This window comes from Hyla sarda, chromosome 3, assembly GCF_029499605.1.
Source record: "Hyla sarda isolate aHylSar1 chromosome 3, aHylSar1.hap1, whole genome shotgun sequence".
In the NCBI taxonomy this organism is placed as follows: domain Eukaryota; kingdom Metazoa; phylum Chordata; class Amphibia; order Anura; family Hylidae; genus Hyla; species Hyla sarda.
The window spans coordinates 76,299,398-76,311,203 of NC_079191.1; the positions used below are offsets into that span (position 1 = coordinate 76,299,398).

Here is an 11,806-nt window from a genome sequence, read left to right on the forward strand (position 1 = left end):
CGATTCTCTGTACGCTGGAGCCTGCGCCCGAAACGCGTCTGCAATGAACCCGGTGAATGCCACCTCTCTGTTCATCTCAGCGAGCCGACTGGTGCTGAGCTACGAGCCCGGGGACCCGCACGCTGCGGCCGAGATCTGCAAGACTCTGCCCTTCTTCAGACAGGCCCTGGCCTGCTGTGCTTGTGGTGAGCCCGGGGGTGGAGGGGCTGTCACCATGGAGGAGGGCCCCGGGGTGGGAGCGGTCACATGGCACACACCGGACACTGCTGCTGCTTTCATGTGCCGCTTTGTGTGTACAGCGCCCAGGCACATCTAGTGATCCCGACTACCGCTCTCTGCATGGCCCGGCTGCTCATCTGTTGTACAGAACTGATCTGTCCCTTTCAGATAAGATTGTCAGGTAGTGCTGGGACTTGTAGTTTGGCAGTTGCTTAGCTGTCAGGTAGTGCTGGGACTTGTAGTTTGGCAGTTGCTTAGCTGTCAGGTAGTGCTGGGACTTGTAGTTTGGCAGTTGCTTAGCTGTCAGGTAGTGCTGGGACTTGTAGTTTGGCAGTTGCTTAGCTGTCAGGTAGTGCTGGGACTTGTAGTTTGGCAGTTGCTTAGCTGTCAGGTAGTGCTGGGACTTGTAGTTTGGCAGTTGCTTAGCTGTCAGGTAGTGCTGGGACTTGTAGTTTGGCAGTTGCTTAGCAGTGATGGCATCGTGGCACTTGTAGTTTGGCAGTTGCTTAGCTGTCAGGGCATCCTGGGACTTGTAGTTTTGCAGTTGCTTAGCTGTCTTGGCGTCCTGGGACTTGTAGTTTTGCAGTTGCTTAGCTGTCAGGGCATGCTGGGACTTGTAGTTTTGCAACAGCTGAGCTGTCAGGGCAGTGGTGTCTCAAACTGTGGCCCTCCAGATGTTGCGAAACTTCAACTCCCAGCATGCCTGGGCAGCCGTTGGCGACATCTGGAGGGCCACAGTTTGAGACCACTTTGTCAGGGCATCCTGGGACTTGTAGTTTTGCAATAGCTGAGCTGTCATCACATGCTAGTGCTTGTTGTCTTTGCAACAGCCAAGCTGTCTGTGCATGATGGGGATTGTAGTGTTGCAAAAGCTGAGCTGGAAGTCCATGCTGGCAGTTGTAGTCTTGCAATAGCTGAGCAGTCTAGGGCATGCTGGGAGTTGTAGTTTTTTGCAGTAGCTTGACCGTCAAGGCATGCTGGGAATTTGTGGTTTTGCATTAGCATGGCTGTCATGGCATGGTGGGAGTTGTGCTACTGCTGTGCTGTCGTGATATGCTGGGTGTTGTAGTTTTGCAACAGCTGATCTGTCAGAGTAGGCTGAGAGTCGTATGTCTTCAGTTAGGGCAGTGTTTCCCAACCAGGGTGCCTCCAGCTATTGCCAAACTACAACTCCCAGCATGCCTGGACAGCCTTCGGCTGTCCGGGCACGCTGGGAGTTGTAGTTTGGTAACAGCTGGAGGCACTCTGATTGGGAAACACTGAGTTAGGATTTGTTGGGTGTTGTATTTTTGCAATAGCTTGACTGTTGGGTCATGCTGGGAGTTGTAGTTTTGCAACAGCTGAGTATGGGTTCATTCTGCTGTTTTGCTTTATTTTTATTTTTGAGGGGCTGAATGGGTCGGAGCACAACTGACACCGACTGATCTCATTGTCTTGAACTGGGGGGGGGGAATCTTTCATGTGTCCGATATTTTACAGTAGACTGTCCTGTTGCAAAACTACAACTCTCATCATGCCCTTATAGGAAAAAAAAAAAGTAGTTGTAGTTTTGCAGCAGTTGTGCTGTCAGGGTTTCCCAATTGTCAGTTTGTTGTTACGCCACTTGTGCGTTGCTGTGTAACATTTTACTTGCATTAGCTGCAGATCAGGACGTTTCCTGAAGCGGTGTGGCCTAAGTTGTAATGTATTCTAAGACTCCATTCACTCATAGGCTTAATTTTAAAAGGAGTTATCCAGGAATAGAAAAACAGAGCAGATTTTTTCCCCCCCAAAAAAAGGCACCACACTTGTCCTCAGGTAGTCTGTGGTATTACAACTTTGCTCTATTCACTTCAATAGATGGTCTTCAATACCACACACAACCTGAGGACATGTGGTGTCTTTATTTTCTCTTTTAAAGTAATTAGCTCTGTTTTTCTAAACCTGGATATCCCTATTTTTTTAAACCCTAGGGTACATTGGGCACAGCTGTGGTCTGGTGATACCATAAGGGTTTCCATTGGTGTCCTAAACATGTTGCAGAACTACAACTCCCAGCATTCCTGAAAGCGTATTATCTTGGAATGCTGAAAGTTGTAATTTTGCAACCTCTGGAGAACAATAGTAAAGTAGTAGTTGTAGTCACCGTTACAAACCTTGATGTCTTAAAGGTTAGGGAAAAGATGTCGGGAACCCCCCCCCACTCCCCCATGATTTTCGGGTCGGCACTGCAGCGTTTTGAACACGGAAGCTTGGAGCTTCGGTGTTCATGACGTCACAACACGTCCCCTCTATTCATGTCTATGGGTGGGGGTTAGGTAGCTAGTACACAGCCGTCACACCTCCTTCAACAGACATGAATGGAGGGGGCGTGACAGCTGTGGTCGTCCGTCATCCGGAGCAGAGATCGGGGTGGTGGTGGCCGGACCCCGCCATCAGACATCATATCACCTATCTTTCAGATATACTACTAGACTTACTTTGTCGTCATTTGTTAGTAGGCAGCTGTGTAGGCAATGACCACTTTCAGTTTCACTTTTAATCTTGGCTCTAGCACACCGTTTCGCAATCACTGTGCCTCCTGCTGTTGCAAAACCACAACTTCCAGCATGCTCAGGGAAAGGCTGTCCAGGCATGCTGAGATGTAGTTTTGCAACAGCTGGAGGCACACTTTGGTGCTGTAATAATTGAAGCACAAGGGGATACACATCTGCTTTATTACGTGTTGCACTAGAAGTGCTAGAATAGACCTATGCCCTCCTCCAGGCTGCTTAGGTAGGCAATGAGTATTACGTGTTGTGGTGTCTAGTCTACTATAGACTCTGTGTCTCCTCACATTCATACTTCCTAAGCCGCCCCTGTTACCTGATTGGTGTTGTCCCGTGCTGCCTCTGTGTTGACATCTGAATGAGTGGATTGTGGAGGGGGAGTGTTACATCGTGCTCCAGGGCTGACAGCAGGGAGGGAATACTAGTGCTGTAACGTGATCCAGTTACGCTCTCACGTTTTGAGCTCTTCCTGGATGTTTACTAGGATAGGGGATGCATGAAAAGATTCACGTGGGGGTTTCCCCACATATTTGCTTTACTTGTATTTGACTAATGGCAAAGGCAATGCAGCAAAATAATGGAGTGTTAAGCAGATATGAGTGTTGGCTCAATGAAGCAGATCTGTATGGCCTTATTAGTTATGGATGCTGAGTGCAGACTGTGTGTATAAAGTGTTGTTTCCCAACCAGCTGTTGAAAAACTACAACTCCCAGCATGCCCGGACAGCCTTTGGCTGTCCGGGCATGCTGGGAGCTGTAGTTTTGCAACAGCTGGAGGCACTCTGTTTGGGAAGCACTTGGCGTATTTTCCTATCCATGGAAGTCAATGAAATGCAAAATATGCAGCTGATTTTGCTGCCCATTGACTTCACTGGGTAGGAAAATATACGGCAAAATACGTCCCATGTGACCCTAAGGCTAGGTTCAGCTTATGGAATTTCTGCCTGCAATTCTGCGTTGAAATTACAGGCAGAAATTCTGCTTTCTAAAATGCACAAGCTAGTGAATGAGTTCTCTGTTCACACATTCACACTTGGGAATTTTTGAACCGAAATTTGTGAACGGAAAATCCGCTTTAAAATATCCGCCTGAAGAATGGCGTTGCTCATTCTTCAGGCGGATATCCTTGTCGAACACATTGCAGTCTATTGGGGACTGATTCAGTCGGCCCTGGCCGCACTCGGAATCTCCGGGTGGAAATCTTCCGCAGTGTGAACCTAGCCTAAAGGTAGAGTCCCACATTGCTTATACACTGTATTTTCCTACCCATTCAAGTCAATGGGCAGCAAAATCGGCTACAGAAAATATGCATCATATACACTGTGTGACCCAGGGATGTGGAATTCCTATCGCCCGGGACATGCAGTTCCGGGCGCCGGGCAGGTGAATTTTTCCGGCTTCGGGCAAGCAGGGCCAGACCTGACAAGCGCGGAGGCGCTCAGCAGTCTGTATGGAGCAGCTCCCGACTCCTGCCCTCTCCATACTCTGCAGCCCCCGACTGTTTTCAGTACCTGGGGGCTGCTGCTAATAGCCAGCATGCGGCTGGCTATTAACCCTTTAGATCGCCGCTGTCAGCTTTGACAGCGGTGTCTAAAGGGACATGTGAATGCTCCTTGGTGGGCTAGTGGGGTGGATCGATAGAACTCTGTTGATCTGTATGAGGAATCTAATGATCCCTCCTAAGTCTTATAAAGTGTTAAAAGTAAAAAAAAAATGTAATAACAGTTTAAAAGACACACATTAACCGCTTCCATGTTAAAAGTTCAAATTACCCCCCCCCCCCCTTTTCCTATATAAAAACATTTAAACATAATAAAAATAAATCTATTTAGTATCTCTGCGTGCGTAATTGTACAAACTATTAAAATATAACATTATGTATACCATACGGTAAAAATGGTACAGATACAAAAAACAGATTATGGCACAAAAAAATTAGCCCTCATATAGCCTGGTGTGCAAAAAAAAAAAAAGTTACAGGGGTAAAAAAATGGCAATTAATTTTTTTTTTTTAAAGTTCAGAATTTTTTTTAAATTAGTAAAACATGACTTAAACTATACAAATCTGGTATTGCTGTAATAAGGCGGCCTGAAGTATCAAAAAAATGTTAGCTCAACCACAAGGTAAATTGCGTAGAAAAGAAAAGGTTTGTAGAATGTTATTGAAAAATTAAAAGGTATCATTATAGTAGGTAGTTATGGCTATTATAGGGCCAGGAGGAAAGAATGTGTAAAAGGGAAAATTGGCCCAGACAAGTAGAGGGACATGAGGGACAGGTAGATTTTGCTCCGTTTTAGTCCCATGGACAAGTAGTTTTTTAATTAAATTTCCACACCCCTGGTGACCCTACAGCTGTTGTAGAACTAAAATTATTCACATGCGCTGAAAGTGTTAGAGCATCGTGAGAATTGTAATTTTAAGCTATGTTCACACGGCAGAATTTCTGCTGTCCCATTTACACGGCGGAATTGCTGCAGCGGAATCCAATTGATGGTAATAGGGCTTTGAATTTCAGCACACAGAAATTCCTCAAATTCTGCAGTAAGTTTTGTAGCACGGAATTTGAGCAGAATCACATAAATTCCGCCATCTGAACATAGCCTTATAGGAGTTGAAGGGAGCGACCGGTTGCTCCTCTCTGCTCTGACACTTGGCATTAAGGAGGATTTAGCTAGACAGCTTTCTATCACAACCTTACATAAAATCCTGGCACATTTCAGGCGGCCCATGACCCCCCCCCCCCCCCCCCCCCCCAAATATAGAGATTCTGTTTGGAGATGCCTCCAGTGAAGCGGAGAGCTCTGCCTCGTGTCTCTGGACGGTGAGGGAGTTCTTGTTTATGAGGAGTGGATTGGTTGAAGCTGCTGACCTGATTGAGTCGCTGATTCAGACACAACAATGTCTGTGCACTGAACCAGCAGATACTCTGCCGCTGACGTCAGGATAAAGTGCATCTATGTGTCCGGAGTGAGGCTAATGTATGATATATATATATATACCTTTTTTAGGATGAGGTGGTACAAGTAGATTTTTGCCTACTTAAGTACCAGTGATGACAGCAGCAGAGGTGTATTGTGCATGTCTGCAAAAAGTTTAGTCCTTGTGCATGTGACTGTATTGTGGATTGCCCATAGTCTGCCATAAGTTTTGTGCCTGTAATTTTATGCATATGGTGGTTTTATTTTTTTTTGTCTTGTCAGAGGAGGCATAAGGATTGCTGATGGGAGAAAATATAGGCTCTCACAAAACCACCATACTGCAGAGTGCTTACTGTAATACAGGTTGTATACTGGTGTTTATGTGGAATTATATACTCTACTACGGTATACTGTGTCAAGTTATATGTCTCAAATCTATGTACATAACATTTTTTTTTTTAAGTCTCAACAGTTAACTTTTTTTTTTCCGCCTCTTTAGGAAACTTGCTTGAAGACCCTATATCTCCAGTCAACTCAACTTGTCAACATTACGTTTGCAAGCAGTGCAAAGGAAAGAAGATGATGATGAAGCCCTCCTGCAGCTGGTGTAAGGACTATGACCAGTTCGAGGAGAACAAGCAACTGGGCATCTTGGTGAGCTGCTACAAGAAGCTGTGCGAGTACATTACACACACGCCGCTGGCACAAGATGTGTTAAACACTGTGGAGTGCTCAGCTGACATTTTGGCATTTCTTCCTGAGGAATCTGTGGAAGAATCTGCACCAGAAGAAGGTGGAAAAATCTCGGCGCCCCCTTCACCTTTGTGCCCTTCTCATTCCCCTTTACCTTGTAATTCAGAACTGTCTACCGAACCTGAGGTCACAGTCTTTCCCATTCCTCAGGATGCACCGGATCTTAATAGTGACTGCACAGTTGCTAATGGTTTGCCCAACTGCAATGGGCTATCGTCTGAAACTGAACTCTCTGTAAATATCCCTTCCCCCGAGAGCCCCGGCCCCATTGACCTTTGTTGCACAGCTGTTGATATTAAAACGGAAGATTTGCCAGGGAGCTTAGAGACAGTCTGTGACCCGGTTTCCACTAGTGAATTATGTGCAGCGGGACTTGATATATGTGGCTACAATGATGATCTCAAAAGCAGCGACCCTCTGCTCATCAGCGTAGAGGAAGTCCTCCAGAGTCTAGAAACTGTTTCTGGGTCAGAAGTGACTGACTGCGACCTGCAGCACACTCTGGATACATCCATGTCCAATGGAACTTTCCTGGATATTTGCCCGCAGCCCCTTACACATACTGTTCTGTTGTCTGACAGCCATGCGCCTCCTCTTGGTGTCTCTTGTGCAACTGCAGCCCTAAAAATGGTGAAAACAAATCGCAAGAGGTCCCGTTCAGAGAGCGACAGTGAAAAAGTTCTGCCGCTTCCCATCTCCAGCATTATTCTTGGGCCCCAAACTCCTTTTCTACTAACTCGGGAAAACAGAAACTTCTTGCAGCCCATTGTTACTGTCCCCAATGGGGGTAGCTCGTCTAAAATCAGCAAGACTATTCTCTTATCGAATAAAACTTTAAAGAAAAATCCAGAGCACATGCATAAGAAAACTCATCCGAAATCCAAACCACCGTTGCTGAAGACAAAGGACAAGATGGAGAAACTCCCCAGCAATAATGTTGTTCCTGGGAGCCCGACAAAAACTGTGTATAAAAAGCCACCGGAGAAGAAAGGCTGCAAGTGTGGACGTGCTACTCAGAATCCAAGTGTTCTTACCTGCCGAGGCCAGCGGTGTCCGTGCTATTCTAATCGCAAAGCTTGCCTGGACTGTATTTGCCGTGGCTGCCAAAACTCTTACATGGCAAATGGGGAGAAAAAGTTAGAGGCGTTTGCCGTGCCAGAGAAGGCTTTAGAACAGACCCGGCTTACTTTGGGCATTAACGTGACCAGCATTGCCGTACGCAGTGCCAGCACAAGCGCCAGTGTCATTAATGTTGCGGGTTCTCCCGTAGCAACTTTTTTAGCTGCCAGTCCCCATGACGACAAAAGCCTAGACGAAGCGATAGACTTGAGATTTGACTGTTAGTTGCGCAGACTGTTCCCTGGCTGTTCGAGGACAGGAGAATGGTTGCAGTTTTATGGCAGCTATGGTTCTGTTTGGTTAACTTGCCAGAGCTTCTGCATATAGATCACTTGTATCAAGTGTGTTTATTGCTAAGTTATGTGTTCATGTTTGTGAGTTTGGGTCTGGGTGGGAGGGAGGAGATGAAAGGGGGCAAGAAACTGTAACCCTGAAGTCTGTCAATTTTTCTATTCAATATGACAAGAAGACTTGGATTTTTTTTTTCCTGATGCACCTGATTTATAGAAAATGATCTTTGGCAAGACAGAGCAACCACACAACAACCTCTTGTATCCTGTCATACATTGTTTTAACCATTGCCCGTCTTAGCCACAAGGATGGATTTTCTTATCTGCTTGGTTATGTCATTTAGAAAGCAGAGGTTAAATTCCACAGTAGTTTTGATGAGACTGATCCATATGATACACATTAGGGTTTATTGACGTTTGGCAATATGTCCCCCCCCCTACCTTTTTGTAAGTCTAATGATAAATCACATCTTTGTCTAACGTACATGCTGCATTCCAAAGAAGTAACACTCAAATCCATGTTGTGTTCTTACGCTTCAGTCTTTACTGTCTTAGATGAGTTCACACAAAGCAGTATTTCATGTCTGGTACCTATTCTTTTGTAAACAGATACTTCACATAACTATCGTTGGGCTCTGTCTATACATATACTGGGTTGCAGTATAGATTACCAATTGTTGATAGCCGTGTCTGCCCAGAATAGTAGTAACCATGTCCCTGACACGGATAGAGCTTGGGATGTCACCAGCTTGTATGTCTCACATTTTTGCAATTTATCTTGGTTTAATCAGATTGATTTTAGTTGAGGAATAGAGACCTGGTCTGCAGTAGTCAACCTATATTTATAGAAGGCTTGAAAATGTGGGTTTACCTTCTTCCACCCCTATTTATAAATGGGTAACTTGTTTCATGTAAATTTTATGCAGTTCTCTATAACACTCCATGAATTCTCCTCGTAAGATCTGTATGCATGAGGCAAGTGTGGCGCAGCCTTTCCCCGATTGGAATTAGGGTTCTTTTCACTTAAACATGTAGTCTCCAAACTGTGTCCCTCCACATGTTACAAAACTAAAACTCCTAGCATGCTGGGAGTTGTTTTGCAATGTTTGGAGGGGCCACAGTTTGGAGACCTTTGATGACTAAAACAATGGCCACGTTCTGGTCTTAACTAGGGTTAATATGTTAATTATGCACTTCTCAAGACACAGACATTAAATGGATAAAAACGTTGATGTTTCAGGCGTATGTGGTGACAGTCTGGTCCTTATGAGATTTTTAGCATTATTGAATTAGCACCAGATGTCTTAGAATGTATTCACACTGCATTTGCAATGTATGTTGGCCGTATAGATTGGATTTCCAATGCACTTCTGATGCTTGCCCCTTTTATAGGCACACCCTTCTGTCTTCTAAGGACCTCCTGTAAGGTATTTATACATTAGGTGATTTCCCAGCCCATTCATCAAATGCTTCATTTATTGTGAATGCACCATGTCTAGCGCATAGTAAAACTGTACTGTAAAATAGGTGTACTCTACAATCCTCCGCCTCGGAGCCAAACTCTCCTCTATTCGACCACGGGGGGGGGGGGGGGGGGGGGGACACAGAGCCCCTGTTTTTGTAATCCATGGGGGTCCCAGTCGTCGGATCACATACATTACCTATCCTGTGGTGTTGGTGGGATTACCTCTTTTATTTCACAAAACCAGAGAACCCATTTAAGATATGTTTTGCGTGTTGGGATCCTTGTTACGCCTGCTTTACCTGGGTCGTTCATGTTACCCTAAATGGAGCTTACATCACTGGGCCTCTTTTCTATTTGTAACTGTGCAGGGATTTCACCCCAGCTTTACATAGAAGAGACTCTTCCCATGTTTTATTTAAGAATTTATTTTTAGAAGTCATATTAAATATTAGTAATTTGCCCAGATGACTATTTTCTTCATATAATGCCTGAAACTCTCCCTTTTTAAGCAACAAAGCTATTCCTCTGATATACAGTGCTCCAGGGCACCTACAGAATCTTGGCTCTTTAATGTCAGTCTGCTGGAAAACAGTCTGTTTGGTGTGCAGGAAAGTGCCTGAGAATAATATTTTTGACACATCCGTTGTAAAAGACAAAGTAGATTTCTAATACTATGATCAAAGAGAATTGCGGTATGAGCAGCTACCTGATATAACCCCAAAGAGAGCTTCACTTTGTCCCTTTTTCCATTCTGTTTGTATGTGATTTTAAGCCAGATCTATACTAAAGTTGGCTTGATGCATTTACTACAAAAAAAGTCCTGAAACATCGATTTACAGTAAACTTAATAATCTTTACATTCAACTGTCTTCATCTATTGAAGTCAATGTTTGAGAAGACCGTGATGTGTTAATGGGGGATTTCAGGATTGACAAGGTGCTGTTATTCTTCATGGTAAGGGTGCGTTCACACTATGGAAATTCAGCAAACAATTTCCTTGCTAAATTTCCAGTGAAGCCATTTACAATGCTCCTAAAAAACAGCTCTTATGTCTGCAGCATCTCCGTGAAGAGAATTGGATTCTGCTGGTAGATTGAACATGTTCAATATTCTGGCAGAATCTAATTCCTTGTCTGAACATCCACCATGTGAACCAAGTGTCAGAATCCCATTGAGATCAGTGGTAGGCTGCTGCAAGCAGAATGTGCACTGATTTTCCATAGTGTGTATGGACCTAAGGGTATTGGCTATTCTTTATAGCATCAAATGCCTTGAAGAAAAGAGCTTTAGCCAATCTACAGTACATTGCCAGACCTTAACCTAATGAATCTGACAGTCTTGTAAAAGTAATTCCAATTCCCCAGAACAGTCTGGAGTAATCTTCCAGACTTCTCTGGAGAATGGGGATACTTGGAAAGTTTAATTTCAGACTGATTTCATTTAGCTTTTGAGTATCTAACTGTAGATTTTGCTCATCTCTACTTGGGAAGGTTTTTTTTATGCCTTAAAGGGGTTGTCCAACGAAATAAACAACCTGTGTATGTTGTCAAAAACTATAATAAAGCAACTTACTAATATGTTCTTAGCTCTGCACTCTCCCTTGTAGCTGTGACAACTCATCCTGCTGTCTGCATGCAGTGCTCTTGTCTGCTTAGGACTAGACCATTCTGGACCATTAATGTAAAGAGCGGAGCTCAAATAAATGCTCATTAGATTTCAAGGCAGCAGGAAGCCTTTCTCATATAAGACACCCTGTTCTGACTAAAACTACTGTGACTGAGAGGCATCCTTTCACCTTAAAATCTAAGGAGCATTAAAGGAAATCTGCAGCAAAAGACAACTTATCACATATCCATGGGCTCTCCCGTGCAGGAGGCGCGTCGGCTGCAGCATGATGTCGCGGCTGACACGACTCCTCCATGTATCTTTGTGGGAGAGGTGGTGAGGCAGCGTTTGTGCCTCTCCCATAGAACTGTATGGGGAGGGGGTGTACAGTCTACCTCAGAGAGGTCGACGCTACATGCATTAACCCCTAGCACATAGAGAGGCAATGTGAGGCCTCGTTTGGGAGATCGCAGGGGGTTCCAGTGATCAGACACTTATCCCTTATCCTGTGGATAGGGGATAAGTTGTCTTTTGCTGCAGATGTCCTTTAATATGAGCTCCCACTCTTCACATCATTGGTCTTGTCCTGATCAGAGGGGAGAACAGGGACGGGAGCTCTTATGTGACATCAGCTACAAGGACGAGATACATTTGTGCTGTAAGGTTAATAACAGTAAGTTGCTTTATTATATTTTTGTAGACACCATACACCGCTTGTTTCTTTTTTTTAGATAGCTCCTTTTTTTAAGTGATCGTGAAATCTAAAAAAAAATCTAAATCTGGACTCCGCACTTTAAGTTACAGCTTTACTCAATCCATTATTTTATTGTAGTACCGGGTCCAGATTTGGAAATGTGCACCTAGCCAAGAATGGACAGATTCTAGATCCAGTGCGCTGGATCTCATTAT

The 11,806-nt window shown here is 44.5% G+C and overlaps 1 protein-coding gene across 1 annotated transcript; it reads left to right on the top strand.

Moving 5' to 3' along the window:
- Nucleotides 1-38: 38 nt before the first annotated feature.
- MSL2 (MSL complex subunit 2) lies at nt 39-9,416 on the top strand. The gene is made up of 2 exons (XM_056564375.1): nt 39-185; nt 6,165-9,416. Exons 1-2 carry the CDS (start codon nt 44-46, stop codon nt 7,760-7,762), a joined length of 1,740 nt encoding a protein of 579 aa, XP_056420350.1. The 5' UTR covers nt 39-43; the 3' UTR covers nt 7,763-9,416.
- Nucleotides 9,417-11,806: the final 2,390 nt, after the last annotated feature.